The sequence below is a fragment of the Ochotona curzoniae genome, unplaced genomic scaffold, assembly GCF_017591425.1.
Source record: "Ochotona curzoniae isolate NIBS_2020 unplaced genomic scaffold, NIBS_Ocur_1.0 scaffold_4701, whole genome shotgun sequence".
NCBI lineage: Eukaryota > Metazoa > Chordata > Mammalia > Lagomorpha > Ochotonidae > Ochotona > Ochotona curzoniae.
This window is the reverse complement of record NW_024467122.1, coordinates 68,800,805-68,819,831: the sequence shown is the minus strand read 5'-3', so window position 1 is coordinate 68,819,831 and position 19,027 is coordinate 68,800,805. Positions and strand designations below refer to the sequence as shown.

General features: G+C 52.8%; 2 protein-coding genes across 2 annotated transcripts in view; one reads left to right on the top strand and one right to left on the bottom strand.

Moving 5' to 3' along the window:
* Positions 1-316: 316 nt before the first annotated feature.
* On the top strand, positions 317-12,487 carry OAZ2 (ornithine decarboxylase antizyme 2). The gene is given in 6 exon segments (XM_040969706.1): positions 317-503; positions 10,008-10,083; positions 10,085-10,165; positions 10,818-10,993; positions 11,844-11,929; positions 12,081-12,487. Coding segments are annotated over 6 exon segments (570 nt in total). The 5' UTR covers positions 317-483; the 3' UTR covers positions 12,212-12,487.
* Positions 12,488-14,381: 1,894 nt separating this feature from the next.
* The window catches only part of ZNF609 (zinc finger protein 609), a 204,990-nt gene continuing 200,344 nt past the window's right edge, over positions 14,382-19,027 (bottom strand). Inside the window, exons 9-10 of the mRNA XM_040969705.1 lie at positions 18,709-18,787; positions 14,382-18,438 (exon numbers count right to left, since the gene is read on the bottom strand). Coding sequence (XP_040825639.1) covers positions 18,714-18,787 — 74 coding nt within the window. The 3' untranslated portion in view covers positions 14,382-18,438; positions 18,709-18,713. The remainder of the gene's footprint in view (positions 18,439-18,708; positions 18,788-19,027) is intronic.

Genomic DNA, 19,027 nt, shown 5'->3' with positions numbered 1-19,027 from the left:
ACTAGGCTATAGTCAATCCTCAGAAAACTCTCCATGAAACATAACGCCTGTTTTGAGCCTCGCTATGGCCAGCACCGACGTGAGCACGGCCTCTAGCACGGCCGCCCCACAAAGGCTGCCCTTCATCCCCACACCCCCGCCCCCACCCGACCCCGCCGGCCTCCTCCCGGTGCGCCTGCGCGGACGCGGGGCGGGGCTTGGCCCTTTGTTGTGGGCCCCAGTTTCCCAGGACACCGCGCGGCTCTTGGGTGGGGCTATGCAGATGAGGCCCTCGGGGGCGGGGCGGTTGCGGCGGCTGCGGCGGCCGGGGAGGGTCAGTTGGAGGCAGGCACTCGCTGAGGCAGGAGGAGGGCGCTCGGCCCGCGGCCTGACAGGGACTTAGCCTGCAGAGATCGGCCCCGCGCGCGCGACCCACACCCACCCACTCATCCACCTACCCACTCCCTGCGCCGCCTCCTCCCACCCTGAGCAGAGCCGCCGAGGATGATAAACACCCAGGACAGGTAACGGCCCGGCCCTGGCTCCCCGCCCCCACCCTCCACCCCCTGTGGCTACAGCGGGCCTCCCCCGACGTCCAGCCGGCCCTGGCCGCCATCCTGGGGGGCCCGTCCCGCCCGCGGCACGGGTCCCCTTTCCCCACTTGAGCCAGCTCAGTCCGAACGTCAACCCCGCCACCGGGCCTCCTTCCGTCCTTTACCCCCCTCCCTCCAGCAGGGCCCATTCCCCCCCTTCTTGGCCTTCCCTGTCCCCTAAAGCCCCCTCCCACCCAAGACCGAACTCGACCTTCCATTCGGTCCCCCCCCCCCCCAGCTTCAACCCCGCCGAACGGAGGCTCGCTCATTTCCCCAAATTGGGCTTCCTCCCGCGTCCAGATCCCCCAAATTCTTATTTTTCCCAGATCTTTCTTCATCTCCCTGGCCGTGCATCCCCTCCTGAGCAGCGCTCCCCAGGCTGGCTGCCCCCTCCCCCCGCAGCCTGCATCCCCCAGCTCTCCCCTCCCCCACTCTCCTGGGCCCTAATGCTCTTTCCAGCCAGGCCAGGCCCTCGCCTCGTCCTTCCCCCGCCGGCACCCCTCTCCCATTTTCCCTGGCTCCCGACGTCATTCCGTCATTTCTTTATTTCTTTCTCAAACTTTGGACTTGATTCTTGTCCTCCTCCACATGTCCCCCCACCTCCAAAACTTCCTCAGATCTGGAACTCATCTTTCCCCTCCCCTTCTCATCTTGACTGACACCCCCTCCCCACCTTGGGGTCTTCAGGTGAAGTCCGCATCCCCCTCCCCAGCGAAGGCCCGGGGGCTGTCCTGCCTTTGCACATCAGGCCCTCTGGTTTGGGCCTTTGCTGGTTTCCTCTCCCGAACCCTGGCAGCTCTCCTGGGGAGAGCGAGGCACTGGGGAGAGCGAGGCAGCCCCGCTCTCCCGGCCTGCTCCAGGCAGGCTTCATGGCCCCGTGTGTGGTCCTTCCTGCCCAACTGTATCACACACACCCCTCAGGGCGCCCCCAGACACTCTTGGTGAATTGTCCCATCCTCTCCTGGTCTCCACTCTCTCACGTCTCAGACATCACAGTAGTTCTCATTTGCTTGGCTTCATTCCTTCGTCCCCCCCAGACTGGCATCTGCCCCCTCCCAGTTCTGAGCTGAAGATCTTGAGGTCCCCCCTCCCAGAGAATGCTGTCCCTCCACGCGGCCCTTGCACTTCACTTGGGTCCTCTGATTTGCCTGCAGATCCGTTTGCTGTAAATCTTAGATTGTGTTGTGCTTTATCCAAAAAACAGCCTCGAGTTTCTCTAAGCCACTCGGCCTTTCTTCCAGCTTCTTGGCCAGTGCTCCTTTCTCACTGTACTGGGCTTTAACTTTGTGTTTCCCGCTGGTTTAATTGCACACCCTTCCACATCGCTGCTGGCTTCTCAGCTTTTTTTCCAACTCCTCCCCCCCACCTGTGTTTCCTCGCTCTGGCTGCACACCCATTTGAACCTGGGCAGCCCCTTTGCAGATAGAGCGAGCCAGGTGGAAACGTGAGCATTTCTTCTCGAAGCTCCCGGGGTAACTTGGCTCTGCAGCCAGGACTGACACCCTGGGCTCTCTGGTCCACAGGCCCCAGTCTGTCCCCTCCTTTTCCTCTGGTGAAGACAGTTCTGTGCTGACAAGGGCCTCATCTCCAGCATGGGTATCTTAACCCTTTGCTCTTAGGTACCACGTGCAAGTCATCCAACTTGCTGGACTCTGCCTGTAGTTCACTCTGTTCTTGGCCATTAGCCATTTTTTTTTTTCTTTCAATTCTCAGATTCCTGTGTTGTCCCTCTGCTTCCATTTCTTGCCAACACACAGAAAGCAAGTTTACCCATTTTCAGGGCTAGTGTCCATTCTGGTCCATCGACTTTTTCCTTCGGTTTCATTCTGCCCTTAAGTTTCCCTTTTCTGTAGTTCTTCATTTCCACCCACCCTTGCCTGCCCACTTTTATACACTGTCTTTGCTGATTGGGTCCCTCTGGCGCTGAGGAGGTGGAGGTGGGTGTGTGCTTGGATGGGCAGGGATGCTGAAGGTGCCCCTCATGGGGCAGGAGACTGGGAGTGTTGAGGATATAGGGCAGGGGTGGAGGAAAGCTGAGAAGGCCAGAGCAAAATCCACTCAAGGTGGGAGGGTATTCTGTGGGGTGACTGTCTGCAATGGGGGCTTGGAGAACGGGGTTGCGGTCCTTCCCAGAGCCCTCTGGGCCAAGCAGGTCCAGAGTAGGTGCGTGATGGACTCTTTGCAGGCCCAGTGTTGGAAACAACATTGTAAAGGTCTACACTGATGGTGAGGTTGAGCTCTAGTTCTGGCTGCATGCGGGTTGGGTTAGTATGCAGATTTCCTGCCAGCTTCCTAAGGTGGCAAAACAGGCTTGCTGGTCTCCAGGGCCCTCTTGCTTAGTGCCCTGGTAATTTGAGGGGCTTGGCTGTGTCAAAGTCAGGTGGCCGGAGGAGCCAGCCGGGCTGCCAGGGCCCCAGGCAGGAGCCGGCAGGAGGCCCTGGATTAGGCTCCTCACTTTAGCCAGGGGGTGGGGTGGTGTGTGCAGGGTGTCTGTTTCCACAGCGTGTTTCCCAGCCTTCCAGGGGCAGCCTGCTCCTAACTTTCTGAAAGGAATCCCAGTGGAGCCCTGACTAGGGATTCTGATAAGAGCCGGATGTTCTTCTCAGTGTTCTTGGTGTTTAGTATCCGCCGCCAAGCGGGGAGCTGTGCTCCCATTGGGTGGGGGATGGGACTTGCAGCTTCCCCGGCTGCAGTGAGAAACTTGGGAGGCGGAGGCTGGGTTTCCTGGAAGCCATACTCAGCCCAAAGTTTGAAAACAGTGTGTTTTGCAAACAAGGCTCTTCCCTTTTAGTTATTGGGGCTCTAATCAACTGAACTGAACTGTCAAACTCCCTGCTGGTGTGGCCAGGGAGAGGAAGACACCACTACAAACACACTAGCTAGGTCTTTCTTTTTTTTCTTAATGAGATTTTCATCCATGGAATTCAAATTCCATAGCCTTTTTCTACCTGGATTTGTGGGGGTGGGGAGGACAGCCTTGGGTTCACCTTGTGACAGTACGGGATTTAGAGAAGAGCTAGCTCTGGTCCATGGCCACAGTGTAATTGAACAGGATGCTGATGGACTTTGAGGAGAAGCGTTGGGCCCTACAGGTGGGTGTGTTTTGTGACTTGGGGATGTGGTTAGGGTCCAGGTGCACAGCGGAGCCCTCCACCAAATGGTTTCCTGGGAGGTGGCATTTCTGTCTGTCCTGGAGGTTTTGGTAATGATTGGCACTATGGCTTGTGGAGCACGAGGTGGGGAGAGCTGGTTTTCTTGAGATGGAGACAGAGAGAGATTCCTACTATAGTCAGGAATTACCCCAAAATGGAGACATGCCTCAGCAAGCAGTGTGGACTAATAGAAATTTCTAATCCTGCCAAAAAAAATTCAAATTTAACCTCAGAACTGCTGAGAAATGCAAGAAAAGGGTTGAGGAGTGAGGTAGAGAGGAATGTTACAAATGTACATTTCTAAAAAATTTAAATGAGTAATGTACCACTTTGTGACTATGGAGTGTCCATTGCAGCCGGCGCCCCGATTTGCAGGGCTGTGCAGCAGATCTGACTGCCGCAGAGCAGAAAGGGCCTAGGTGAGCGGCATTCCTTCCTGGAGGTGAGCGAAACAGGTTGTTTCCTGTTGGGCAGCAGCCGGAACACAAACTGCTCTGTGGAAGATGAGCCTTCAGAACATGTCTGAGGTCTTTAACGGGCATAAACAGTGATGTAATTCTATCTTGGGAAAAGAGGTGGAACTGTATGGTGAGCTTACTTTATAAGCCAGATTGAGTTATTTCAAAAGTAAGATGTCAAGCCACCACTGGGCGCGTTCAGTGGCTGTGGCTTTGACAGCACACGCGCCGTGGCAGCCGTGGGCACACTCTGTGCCTCAGGGACACAGGTCTTTTAGCTACCATTGAAAGTGTGTATCTTGGGAGAATCAACCAAAAATCAGTTTCGCTTTCAGTCTGTGATTCAGAATGGTGATGTCATTTTTTCCTATAATGGTGCTTAGCAATTAGACTCCCTTTGAAACACAAAATAGCGCCAGTGACAAAAATGACTTAGGCCTGGCATGTGCCAGGGCGCCTTTCTCAGATGGAAGGGGACTTGGCACTGAAAATTAGCCTCTACAGCCACACTAGACTGGAGGTGGCCACCACCTCCCACCTCTCTTCCTTTTTCTTTTCACTTTGTGTGATGGTGGCCCCCAGGTGGTCCCCCTGTGCGCAGGCATTAGTCATGACTGACGCCGTTCTCCGTGCGAGGGCAGGGAGAGGGACACCCAGGTGTTGTGTGGAGTCGGGCCCGAGGCATGGATAGGGCAGAAGAGGTTGAAACAGGCAGATGAATACAGAATACTGGGAATGTGGTTTTCGTATCTTTGTATTTGATACCAAAAAGACAGGTGATACCAAGGCCGTCTGACCCTTCCTGGCAGGTGTTGGAAACCAGAGAGAAAGGGTGTGGGCTTGAATGAGCCGAGGAGGCGCTGATTTAAGGGAAACATGATCAAAAGTCTATCAAAGCGAATTGGAAGTCAGCTATTTTGTTAGATGTAGTTAAATGGAAGTTGGGCACGGACGTGCTTTTATATTAAATCCCTACTCTAGTAGGCTGCGCCCTGCTTTAAGCAAAAGAACAAAAAACTTAAAAACTAACAAAGTCAGCTGAAAGTGATCCTACAATAGAACTTCTTTTTATTAAGAAATTTATGGTTAATTCTTTTAAAGTTTTATTTATTTGAAAGGCAAAGCAATAGTGAGATCTTCCATCTTCTGGTTCACGCCCCAGGTGTGCGGCAGGGTCTGTCACTTGAGCTGTGAGCTGCTGCCCCGCTTGTGTGCACTGGAAGGCAGCTGGATTAAGTGGAACAGGCAGAGTTTAAACTGGGTACTCCCATAATGGGCATTTTAGCTATTGTACCACAATACCTGTCTTTTCCATTCTCTTATTTATTTTATTTTTTAAAGACTTATTTTTTTTGGAAAGGCAGATATACAAAGTGGAGAAGAGACAGAAACATCTTCTATTTGCTGGTTCATTTCCCAAGTGGCCTCACTGAGGCTGAGCCAATCCGAAGCCAGGAGCCTCTCCTCCGGTCTCCCATGTGGGTGCAGGGTCCCAAGGCCTTGGGCTGTCCTCGGCTGCTTCAACTGCTTTCCCAGGCCACAAGCAGGGAGCTGATTGGGAAGTAGAGCAGCCATGGTACAAACCGGTTCCCATATGTGATCCCGTCACATGTAAGGCAAGGATTTAGCCACTGGGCTACCGCACCAGGCCCCTTCCCATAAATAGGAGACATTTGAAGATAGGATTTGAATGACAAACATTTGCTACAGGGCTGGCATTGTGGTGCAGTGGATTAAACTGGTTACTGTTTATCTGATGTTCCGTCATATGAGAGTGCTGTTTTGAATCCTGTCTGTTGCCGTCCAGTTCCTTGCTAATGCTCCTTGGAAAAGCAACAGAAGATGGCCCAGGTGCTTGGGCCCCGTCGCACAACATGGGAGACCTGAATGAAATTCTAAGTTCCAGGCTTTGGGCCCTGTCCAGCCCTGGCTCATAGGGCCATTTGTGGAGGAATGAACCAGCAGATGGAAATTCTTTCTTGATCTGTTTGCCTTTCAGATACATTTAAACTCTTTTTTTTCGCACCAGAATTTCCCAGGAATAGACCTGTCAATGCACTCCCTGTCCGTAGCCACTGTGTGGAATGACAACCTGCTAGGGGCGGTTCAGACAGCCGCTTCCTGTCTCTAGGACAGCAGCGTGTGCTGTGCTGGGAGCACTCGCAGATCCGGGGGTGCTCCCTGAAACAGCAGAGAGATGACAGGTGCTAACGGATCTGCACACTCACTCTGCATGCTGAATTCCTGACACCCTGATCTCCAGTGTGGTAAATTTTTTTCTTCTCCCAAAGCAGGTCCAGCCCAGCTGGATGTTCAGGTTCAGTGTGATACATTTGATTCTCCTTAATCAGCCTGAGCTTTTTTAGTTTCTGGATTGGGGCTGAGTTAGGCAGAGTTAGGGAGAGGAGGGAGAGAGATCTTGCATCCGCTGGTCCATTCTTGAAATGTTTGCAACAGCTGGAGCTGAGCAGATTTGAAGCCAGAAGCTTCCTCTGAGTTGCCCATTAGGATGAAGGGTCTTAATGACTTGGACAATCTTCTACTTGCCCAGGCCATAAGCAGAGAGCTGGACTGGAGGTGGAGCAGCCCAGACATGATATGGGAGGGCGGCACCCACAGGCGGAGGCTTAGCCTACCAGGACAGCTCGCCCCCCAAATCATCCTTTTGATAGTGGTGATTAACCATGCCTGCCCATCCACCCCCACTGACCAGGATATGTGCTGAGTGTGAGACCAAATGTGATGTGGATCTTGTGATGAGATGACTGGTACTTAGAAACCAGTGTCTCCTGGGCTTACATTCGCGTAGATTTCACTACTTCTAATGAGGCTGGTGGCATACCTTGCCACAATACCATCTGATCATTAACCACTGGCATTAGAGGAGGCCATTCAGTCCTGGGCAAGTCCGTGCCCTTTAGTTTAACTACTACACACATACCCATCTCCCTTTCGTTCTTCAGAAATGACAGGTGTTTTGAAAAAGGCAGTTTGGTCATTCACAGCAAGTAATAACAGGTGGTTTATAATGAATGAAGATAATTATTGAGATCTACTCTCTATTAAGCTTATTGCAAGCCCCAGCTGTTTCTCTTAGGGAACTGGAACTGGCTCCTGAAACACTCCGCTGGCATGGCACCTTCCCTCCCCCAGCCACTTGCTCACTTGCTGCCTTTCGCAGACCTCACGAGGCAGGGGTAGAGTGTCACCAGGATCCTCGTGTCTGAGAGTAGGGAAGTGGTTTGTTACCCTGGCATCTTTTTGCATGCATTTGAAGAGAGATATCAGGAAGCCAGAAATACTGCAAGTTTATAGATTAGTGCTAGACACAGAGCATGCTCCATGGGTTATTTCTAGGAAGACAAAGAGATTCTGTGTCTTATATTTTAAAAAAAAAAAAAAAACAAAAACCAGCATCTCACTTCATCCTGCTCAGTCCAGTGGTTTGACCCCAGTGCTTCTGCTGTTTGCTGGTGAAAACTAGCCAAGATGCAAGGTGGTGGCTGGAACACATGGCAGAGGCTGAGTAATTCAGTCACCTAAAGACCATCTGAAGAATAATTCCCTTGGAAGTAGGTGTCTGTCACCAGAATTCTAGAATTCTGCTGGGTCTCAGTGATGTAGTTGTTTTATGAACCCAAGCGGTTCTCATAGTAGGAAAGGCAGCGTCCCTTCCATCTGTCCTCATCTGTCTTGCCCAGTTATTGGGAGAAAATAACTCCTGTCTGTGACAGCAGTCTGTGGCATAGTCCTCTGTCTTGCCCTTGCTGGTAGCAGGTGTGGACAAGGCCTGCGGGCCTTTGGAGGAGGTGAGTTTGGTTATTAGATGTCATGTGGCTCCAGGCCCATGGCCACTTCCCTGGAAACCTAGGGCCCAAGACACTTCCAAGTGTACTCTCATGCTTCCTGTTGAATCCTTGAGGGAAAACCCAGAAGCTGAGCAGTGCTGCGTTTGGGCTTCTGGGTGAGAGGGTCTGAGCAGACTACCCCTTTGGTTATCACACCATTGTCCATGTAAGGGGCAGGTTCAGTTCTGTTGCTGTCCACTTAGAAGAGCTTCTGACTCTTCATTTTATATAAAGCAGACGACAGGGTGAAGAGTAGTTGTCTCATATGGTTTTACAGTTGGTTTTCAGGGGGAGAGAAAAGGCCTTATTTGCTGATTTCTGTGGTTTAAATACCCACATCCTTCTCAGCAGATTTAGGCTACCAACATAAAATACTCGGCACAGAGATGCGAAAGGGACATGCGCAGTTATCGGCTGACTCCAGCACACCCCTGCTGCATCCCCTCTATGTCTGTAAGGCCTGCAGCTGCCAGGAAACAGACACAGAACAGAGAGGACCAGAGATGGGCAGGAGTTCACAGCCAAGTGAGATTTATTATCAAAGAGAAAAATACACTGAGGGTGACCGACTGCCTGTGTAGATGGAGTGACTACATGGCAGGGGCCCAGTCTTCCAGCAGGCTGGGTTTTTTTTATAGTTTGGGGCCTTTGAGGGGTATTCCTAGGTATGGGGGAATTCCAAGAAAATGGAGGAATGAGCCAGGACCCAAGACATTTCAACTTTTAGTAGGTTTTGTTCCCTGGGGACAAGCAAATGCAGAGACTGGGGTGGGGGCAGGTTAGAATGGCCTTTGGAAATGCTGTGTAAGTTAAGCTGCTGGTGGCAGATTCCCTGTTTGGTATCCCAGGGCATAAGGCACAAACTTGTGTTCTTGCCCCCTTCAGTTATTGTCTGTTGTCCAGGGTACAGCCTGTATAACTCCTGTTGGCAGCTCTCCTCGCCGCCACCTTCCCCACAGACCTATTCTGACCACATCAGTGTTTCCTGAATTCCCACGCTCAGATTGGGATGGGACCAGCAAAAATTGGCACACTGGGGACCAACCCAGATGCTGTGCCATTGTGCACCTCTGCTCTGGCAGTCAAATCTTTGCTCTTTTTTTTTCCCCTTTAAAAAATTTTTTTTTATTGAAAAAGTATATTTAGAGAGAAGGAGAGATAAAGATCTTTCATCTGTTGGTTCATTCTCCATGTGATCACAACAGCTGGAGCTGAGCCAATCCAAAGCCAGGAGTCAGGAGCTTCTTCTGGGTCGCCCATGCAAGTGCAGGGTCCCAAGACTTTGGGCCATCCTCTACTGCTTTCCCAGGCCACAGCAGGGAGCTGGATGGGAAGTGGAGCAACCAGGATACGAACCTGTGTCCATATGGGATGCTGGCATGTGCAAGGGGAGGACTTTCGCTATACTAGTCTGCTGTGCCGGGCCAAAATCCCTGCTTTTAGTTCTTAGTCAGGCATCTGGGCAAATCCTTCCTCATTCCCATTCCTTTGTTGAGATGGGGGCTGGAGGCCAGTCCTGGGAAGGAATGCTGAGGAACACAGGACTTCAGGGACACAGGACCCTGCCACCTGACTTCCTGAGGCCCCATGTGCTCCTCTTGGGCCTGCTGTGAATGGGGGGATTCTGCCACGTGGGCTGTTGAGGCTTTAATGGAATAGGGAGAGAGACAACTCAAGCAGGCACGCTGGGACCTGGGTCCTCCCAAGGTGTGCCCACCCAGCGCCAGGTGTTTTTCCAGATGTCTGCTAGCCACTTCTCTGGTCAGTCACATGCTGCTGGACTTCCATGGCCCCCCAGGATCCATTACACCTCTGTGTCGGTGGGTTCCCTTGATACGGGCAATAGAAGCTAAAGCTGAGGAGACAAGCGTTCTGCTAGAACACCTGTTTAGGGAGAGTGAAGATAGGGATTGGGCTGGGTGTAAAGTAGAATCTTCAAGTGTTGCTGCTGACACTCGCCCTCTTTCTCTCTTGCAGTAGTATTTTGCCTTTGAGTAACTGTCCCCAGCTCCAGTGCTGCAGGCACATTGTTCCAGGGCCTCTGTGGTGCTCCTGATGCCCCTCACCCACTGTCGAAGATCCCCGGTGGGCGAGGGGGTGGCAGGGATCCTTCTCTCTCAGCTCTAATATATAAGGTAAGGAGGACCCTGCGACCCAGGGCCCCCTGGGGCTGTGCTCAAGGCCTGGTGTTGGGGAGGGACCTGGAGGGAGTCTGAATCAAGGCTGCTAAATGGCTCTTCAGAGGACGGGAGCAACACCTCTTGCTACCTGCTCACTGATGTGGTTGGAGCCCACAGTTGGTTTCAGGTTTCCTTAAGCCTAGGATGGAAGGTTAGCCAGCAAGCTAAAACTGGAGCCCTGGAGACTGCAGTGGGCTCCACCTTCCACCAGGGACAGGCCTGGGTTATTGAGACTCCAGCCACACACATTTTCTCATTTGTGCTTCATGGGGAAGAAAAAGGCGTTTTGGGAAAAGCATGGGCTTCCGAGTCGGTGCCGGGCAGGGGGGCTAGTGATGGACCCTCAACTCTGCAGCTGACCCGTGGAGCCTTGAGCCAGCTGCTTATGGCAGGGGCCTTGCTGTCTGGTTTTTAAAATGGAGCTAATGCTCCAGGGCTCGGCATGGGGCTGGTGGGGTGGACAGCCCCTGCATCAGCAGAGCTTAGTATCCTGCTAACCTGAGATTGGCCCGAGAGGCCGCCTCGTGCCACTTCAGTTAGGGAGCGGGTGGTGGTGGTGGCTGGAAGCAGCAGGGGGACTGATCTGCTGTCTTGCTTCCCTTTCCAGGACGAGAAGCTCACTGTGACCCAGGACCTCCCTGTGAACGATGGAAAGCCTCACATCGTCCACTTCCGGTATGAGGTCACCGAAGTGAAAGTCTCTTCCTGGGATGCAGTCCTGTCCAGCCAGAGTCTGTTTGTCGAGATCCCAGATGGATTATTAGCTGATGGGAGCAAAGAAGGGTAAGGAGCACACGTGGAAGGAGAGGCCGCTGCAGAGGAGGGTCTGGGCTGATTGGGGATTTGGAGGGGACTCGCTCTCAGCAGCAGACTGCCCAGGCGGCCAGCAGTGTGGAACACATAGGTTAGAGTCACAGCACAACACTGTCACAGTAACCAGAATCCTGACACTGCATCATCCTGTAGTGCCCAATTTCCAGCAGAAACCAGGTTTCTGTTGGGCCCTGCAGTGGTGCAGCTCCAAAGCCGAGAGAGAGAGGGATGGCCAACGGATCAGGCAGGACCCTTTGGGCAGCCCTGTGTGTGTGTGTGTGTGTGTGTGTGTGTGTGTGTGTGTAGTTCTCTGCAGTGGCCCTGTGTGTGTGTGTGTGTGTGTGTGTGTGTGTGTGTAGTTCTCTGCAGTGGCCCTGTGTGTGTGTGTGTGTGTGTAGTTCTCTGCACTGGCCCCAAGCTCAGGAGCATGCAGGTCCAGGGTGTCCCTCTCTGTGGCAGGTGATCTTGGAGGATCAGTTTCTATGCTCCGCACTATCTTTGAGCTGTATTACTTCAGATAGTGTTGGAACACTCAGTATATTTTACAGAGTGAAGTGTTGCCCAGTACTAGAATGAAAACAATGCCAAGTAAGAGTGTTAAACGGAGACAGTGTTATTTTTAGACGAAGAACCTAAGATTCCTTGTCAGCAGTGGATTCCATCTTCCCCTAACTCCTGGGGTCTCCCCAGAACATCTGATACTGCTGGCTGTTAGCCCCAGAACAGCCTGGGTTTTTTTTTGCCTCCAGGGGTTAGGGTGGGAGTGGGCCCAGGGGTAGGGCCAGGGAGGTGATGGCTGAGTAGTTTGTGCTCCCCACAGATTGTTAGCACTGCTCGAGTTTGCTGAAGAGAAGATGAAAGTGAACTATGTCTTCATCTGCTTCAGGAAGGGCCGTGAAGACAGAGGTGAGGAGCACTGGGGGCTGGGGAGGATGGGGCGGGCTGTGGTGCAGCTACACGGGATGGTACAGGCCACCTCCAGCTTCCTGGGGCCTTCATCAGGGCTGGTTCCATTCTGTTCTCATCGGAACCCTTTTTTATCTTCTTTCCTCTGCAGCTCCACTCCTGAAGACCTTTAGCTTCTTGGGCTTTGAGATTGTACGTCCAGGCCATCCCTGTGTCCCCTCTCGGCCAGATGTGATGTTCATGGTTTACCCTCTGGACCAGAACTTGTCCGAAGAGGACTAGTGGGGATGCTTTGCCCAAGAGCACCAGTGGGGGATGAGGGGGTAGTTAGGCAGCCCTGGGGCAGAGCGGAGGCCTCCCCACTGTTGGGCAGGACGCTGAGGGGCTCGGGGTGAGGGCTGCCGCCTGTGTCCTCGGGATTGACGCGTTGAAGTTGTTTCCCATAAAGAACAGTATAAACATATTATTCACATGTAATCACCAATAGTAAATGAAGATGTTTATGAACTGGCATTAGAAGCTTTTTAACTGCGCTGTGTGTGCTCTATCTAGCCTAGGGGAGGACTTTGCCTAGCTGGGGAGGGAGTGCCAGGGGCCAGACCTGGAGGGTCGCTGGCCAGGACTGGCAGCCTCAGGTGCCCCTCCTGCTGTTATGGTGGTGTTTGGTTTTTAAGACTTACTTGTTTTCTTTCTTTGCTTTTTGTTGCCCCAGGGGCTCCTGAGTGTAGGCTTTCCCTGCCCCTGGGCAGTATCCCGGAGCTGTTTCCTGACCTGCCTGGGCTTCTCTGTGCAGTTTGTCTGGCCTGGAGCAAGTGGGTCTGACCACCCCTTCTTTTCAGCTTAGTGTTATTCTGGCATTTGGTTAAGCCGGCTTAATCTGTTCCATGTTATCAGTGCATTTGAAATAGAGGCGTTGAAGTTCACCTCCCCAACCAGGGTTTTTTTTAGATGTCTGGGACTTATAAAACACTAGCCAAACTCCAGTTCTTACATCACCACCACAAGTTCTTGCTCCTGTGCCAGGGTCACGACGAGCAGAACAGAGGAAGAGGAGCAACTCAGGGCCTGGGGATTGTGGGGGGGAACATGTTGCTAGGGCCTGACTGCCTCTGGCTGGCTGAGCGCCATGCCGGCTGCCTCCCCAGTTGGGCTGTGAGTAGTGCCTGCGACCTGGGCTTGCAGAAGTGGGCCACCCTTTACTGTTTTCACCCAACAGCTTGTTCTAAGGGGAGAGGAAGGGGGAGAGCTCTAGTTTGGGCCGGGGTGGGGGTGTCAGGGAGGCCAGTGTGTTGTGTTAACTGTGTCAATAAACTGATTTAAAGTTGTGGTGGTTCTGTTCTTTATTACTCCCAAATTGGGACCAACTTCCTCTCACTAATGTTTTTCAAGTCCAGAGCCTAGCTTATTAGGATGTGGGCCCTCACTCAGCCCTGAGGAAAACACGGGAGCCTGGCAATGCAGAAGAACTTTCAGGTTACAATCCCTGGGGCTGCTTTACACTAAGACCAAGAGGGGTTGCTAGGAGTCTGGGATACATCGCCAGAGCCCCAGGAGAGACAGTGTGTACAAACAGCTTTCTTTGGACCAGAGACTAGCCAGCAGTGAAAGCATTCTTACCTGTTGCATCTAGAGGGTTCGGCCATCCAGGAGCTCCCATCTTCTGTTTTTTTTTTTTTTTTTCCTTTTGGAGCCAGTGTCCCTGTGACATCAGCCTGAAGACTCACCTCTCTCTGGCACTAGCTAGTATTTTCCCTTTTCCAAGTGAAGGGCATATTTTTCTACCTCTTACAGCTTTCCGGACATTGCCTGTTGGCTTTTGATCTGTCTCCAGGTCTTTGGCCTACTGTCACGTGTTTTCTCATGGCGTTTGTCTTTACCGTGGTGAAAGATGTGAGTGCAACACCCTGACTCCATGGATACCTGTGGGCTAAAGATACGCAGGTGAACTTGCACGGTCTGGCCACTGGCTTCAAAGTAGTTTAGGATGGCTCAAATGCCGGGGTTTTTGCATCCGTGTGGGACATCCCAGGGAAGCTCCCGATTTCCACTTGACCCAATTGACTGGCAATTGTCATCTAGGGAGTGAATCGGCAAAAAGATTTCTTTCACTGTCTCCCCTTCCCTCTCTAACTCTGAAGTAATACATATATCTTAAACAAAACTCAATCCTTTCTCCCCAAACCCTGAGTGGATGAGAAACATGCCTGAGGCTCTGCTGCCATCTGCTGGTGGTTCCTCTTCAGTAGAGCAGGAGTTGAATGAGACGCTGCGTCCCCAGTCTTCCCTCTCCAAAACCTTTCTCTGTTGAAGGCCGGCCGGCAGGAAGGCATACCCAAATACCCAGAGGCTGCACTCCAACTAAAAAGCAACTCAATATTTTATGGGGCAGAGGGGTGGAGCTGGACAGGAGAGGTACGTGAAAGGCAAACTAAATCTAAAATTTAAGAACAGGGACATTAAAAACTTTATTCAATAAATACAGCAAATAATTTAAAAATATACTTCAATTCCAAAGCCAATTAAGAAAAGGAGTAGTGAGAAAGGGAAACACAGACAAGGAAAGGAGAGGCTGAACAATGGTCGGGCTTTTCAGAATGTACTGCCCTTTGAAATTCTGGTAATTCTGATCAAATGCTCTTGACCCATTAACCCTTAGCCCTTGTTTTCATGGGGTCACTCCAGTAGCCTACCAACTCCAAATGCTCAATCCCCCCGGGCACTCGGGAGGCTGTTTCCTGCTCATCCTCATCTGCCAGGCAGGTTTCAATAGTGCAAACTCTTGGGCAGAGAGCTCCCAGCTGCATAGTTTCACAGGTGTGTCCAAAGCCAGGGCCTCTGGGAGATGGGTCCCAGAGCTGCCAAGGGTCCTAAGCCACTTTGGTGAATGGGATCTAAAGGTGAGGAGAGGTCAGGTCACAGGGTCAAGCTCCTGGACTAAGCCAGAAAACTGGTGGGCAGGAAAGGGCTACAGGGCAGTAGTCGGGCCTCGCTGTTAGCCAGGGGGGTAAGCGAGGACGTGTGTGGAGCGAGCCCGGGGAAGTCTGGGAGCTTGGGAGGAAGAAGAGTTGGGGAGAAGGAGGTGGCAGCTCAGCAGCAAACTTCAGGAGAAATAACCAGCAGCCCTCACAGATTTTTGATTGTCTCTTAAAAAGATTTATTTTCTCTTCTTGCCTGAATGTACAAAGGCAAAAAGAGTACAGTTTGTATATATATATATTTATATATATATATAAAAAAACAAGGAACTTGGTAATGTACACTTTACAGAAGGGAAGAATCAGGAAGACTGAAATGAAATCCAACAGAGCAACACCAATGGAACAAAAGCTATGAACAACACTGCCCCTCCAGCCCGGGCCTCCAGCTCGCCCCAACCTGCTCCCAGTGGGAGGGCTGAGCACCAAGGCAAGCGGGTGGGCTGGGGCAGGAGGGGCTGGGGACAGGGTCTGGGAGGGGCTTGATCCCAGGGGGCCCACCCAGGGGGTCATTGGAAAGCTTGCTGGGATGCCCTGGTAATAAAACAATACAGCCCCAGAATTAGGGGGCCAGCTAGCTGCCCAGTTAACTTGGGGGCATCAGAGTAGACATGTGGGTGGTGAAAAGGGTATGTGGGTTAGTAAGTGACAAGGGTGGCCTCAATGCCCATGTGTAAGAATTCTCTAGCCCTTCTGCACCCTTATCTCCTAACTCCCTAGATAAGTCCTCCCTCCCCTTTACTCTGGAACCTGGAGAGAAGAGACTGAAGAAATCACTACTGGATTTCACAGGGTCACCTCTTACCCTTCTCTGTGGGTCTTTTAATCTTGAGGTGTTTGGAGAGAAGGGGGAAGGGACATTTCATAACTATACATTGCCATGTGCGAGGCAGGGGAAGGGGACCAGAGGAACTGGCGCACCTTCAGTGAGGGCCAAGTTGCCATGAATCCGGAAAAGCGCCGATCCGGGCCTTGGCAATCTCACCTGGGGGTGAGGCTACTTTTCCTTAGCCGCTTCTCCCTGGGGAGCCCGGGGAGCAGCAGGTGTGGCTTGGAGAGAGGCTGGGTCTGGTGGTCTGGGCCCTTAGCAGCAAATCTGTGCAGAGCTGGCTCATGGGGCAGGGAGCCCTGGTGAATGCCCCATGACTCTGGTGACTGGGTAGGTGTAAGGTGCCACAGAGAGAGCCTGGGAGAGTATGGCCAATCTCAGAAATCATCTAGGATCCCCGGAGTGCTGCGATCCCAGGGAAAGGCAGGGATCAGGGGCTGGAAGGCAGTGCCAACTCTGCCGCTGTGGCTTCTGCCTGCCCTATTGCGAGACTTAGACATAAGGATCAAAGAGCCAGATGGTTTTTAAAGGGGAAAAAAAAGATAAAAGCTGTCCCTTCTGCAGAACCCAAGGCTGCCCTTGCTAATACAGAAGTTCCTCCTCTCTGTGTTACAGAATGAAGTGGAAAGGGCAGGAAGGTGGGACTACCCCTGCCCAGCAAGAAAGACCATTTCCTCCAACAGTTTCTTTCTTTACAGTATGTACAGAGCACACCTTAGACCAGTGCCACAGATAATACAAAACACACAGCATTATCTAAAAACAAACGGCAACATAGCTGGGCCTTTGTCTCCGCCCCGGAGCAGCCTGGGGTTCACTGGACCGAATTCAGCTACCCTCTCGGCGGGGGCTGACTCAGGTGAGGTGAGGTGAAGGTGTCCACACCTGCCACTTCCTTGGATGAAAGGAAGTCACTGCTCAGCACTGCCCACGGGGGGCAGCAGGCAGAGGGGCCGATGGCATGTCGGGGGAGAGGTCTAAAACAATGGGTTGTCTGGGAGGATTCAGAACATGACTCAAACGAGAACAAGGACCCGGAAGCCTAGGGTAAGGGCTGTGGGCAAGAGGGGTTCCCCTTGGAAAAAACGTCCCTAGGCTTCTCTATGAGTAGGGTCAGGGGTCTTAGGAGCCACCCTCTCCTGGGCATTGTGCTTACTGTCCCCCAGCACACTGTTCTCCAGAATGAAGGGGAGTCGAGCTCCTCGTCACTTTTGGCTGTCTGCTCATGAAAACACCCTTCAGCTTGGGCTCGGGTCTGTGGTCATTCTTGGTCTGTCTTAATCAGAGGGTCAGGAAGACAAGAGGAGAAAAAAGGGCCGAGTCCTCTAACGTGCAAGAGGAGCAAGGGCTGCTCATCCTGGGGAGGAAGCGACTCCAGGACACAGGCGACAAGCTGGGACTGGGATACTGTGTTTTGGAGGGCGGAGAACTGCTTGCCACCCCAAGCTCAGTATGCCACGCCATGCCACACCACGCTACGAGCAGTGCTTGGAGGATGCGTTCCCAGACCTAAGGAATAGATAACCTCCTAGGGCCAGTGGCCCTTATACCAAACACGTGTGTTAAAACACAGCTTATATCGGCACATATAGAGGTTACAGACTGGGCTATATAAAACGTATTTATGGACAGGAATTGGATTACATATGTGTATATATATGTATCTGCGGCCCTAAATGAGGAAGACACTCAGAGGGTGGAATGGACAGGACATCACCAAGGACCACTGTGGGCAGGCAGGGCCTGTCTCCTGGGCCTTGCCCTCCAGTGACCAAGCAGACTGAGGTTCCCCGTGCTGGCGGGGAGGAAAGACTAGTTTACCTGCCTGAGTCTTAAGGGCTGAGCAACAGAAAAGAAGAGGTGAGAGCAGTGTGGGTATCTCCCTGGAAGAGGCATCCAGGGATGAAGAGAAAGGAGAAAGGGGCCATGAGTTGGGGTAAGAAGCAGCAGGACCGGGGGTGGGGGGGTGGGGGGGGTGCAGGTTCCGTTTCACAGCCTCCACGCTCCAGTGCCATGCTGCGGCCGGAGCCCCTGCCCTCTGCCTGACAGGGAGAGGCAGCCCGAGGCCAGGGTGGGCGAGGGCCCCGGTTGGCCTTCCCAGGCCAGGCTCTGAGCGCTTCTGTGTGCTCATGTGAGAGGGAGATTTCTCCAGGTTCAAAGACCTTGTTTTCACAATAGGGAAAACAATCCCCCCATTTCTTTCCTGAGATTCTAATTCCTCCACTTGCTGCCAATGCCCAGGGCCCACACCCCTGGGGAGCTGCAGGAACTGGGGATGGTGGTGATGACGGGGAGTGGGGTATGGCTGCTGTGCTGTCTTCAGCCCTTACCCAGTGCTTGCAGGACCCTCCTTGGGCTGGGGCCAGGGAGCACTGCCCTGGCAGCAGACCAGGGGCTAGGGGAACAGAGCAGTGACTTTCTCTGGGCTGAGGCCGTGCTCCCCTGGCTGCTCCCTGTGCCATCATCTCCACGGAGGCCACGACAGTCTTGGTTGTGGCCCAGAGAATAAATATTTTCGCTAAGTACCAGCTTGCCAGCTCCCGAGGAAGAGAGTCATGGAGTCCAGGGGTCTCCCTTCAGGCATGGTGGAAACGGCAAACAGGATGATCCACGCCATCTAACTGATGTCTAAGTGGCACCTCCAGCACCTCCTGGGGTGAGCCAGTCCGGGCCGTAAAGCCGATTTTTTCCGGGCACTGGGTGTCCTACAAGAGAGACACGCATAGATAGCCAGGCACTTGGCCTGCTGCCGCAGCAACCACAAGGTGGTGCTCTATGAGAAAGGAACCGCAGGGGAGGCCAGTGCTGGACACAGATGTGCCCCGGGAGACTCTCGGTTTAAGAGGCTTGGCCAGGGTTGCTGTTTTCAGATCACAGACCCCACACTGCTCTCCCTCACTGACTTCACAGGGATGCTGTGACCCAGGGAGCAACTCTCTGCTCTGTGTTGCCCCACAGGAACAAAAGCTACTTACCATTCTCACCTCCTGGGGGGCGGGTAGAGGGAGGGAGCGGAGCCTTGCTGGCTGGCAACAATGGCTGTGGAAGAGAGCCCTGGGTGGGCAGGAGAACGTGTTAGTGCACACTCACAGAAGCTTGCCACTCTTAGCACTTGCCACCCATCCCCCCCAGCCCCTGCCCCAGGGGGCCCTGGGAGCCAGGCATGGGTAGGAGTTTCTCCTTAATCCCCACCTCTGCTGAGATGCAGGGTGCTGACACAAATGTTGGGACTTGGACATTTACAGAGGCTGAGGATAGATGACAAGGCTGGATTTTTTTGTTGTTGTTCTAATT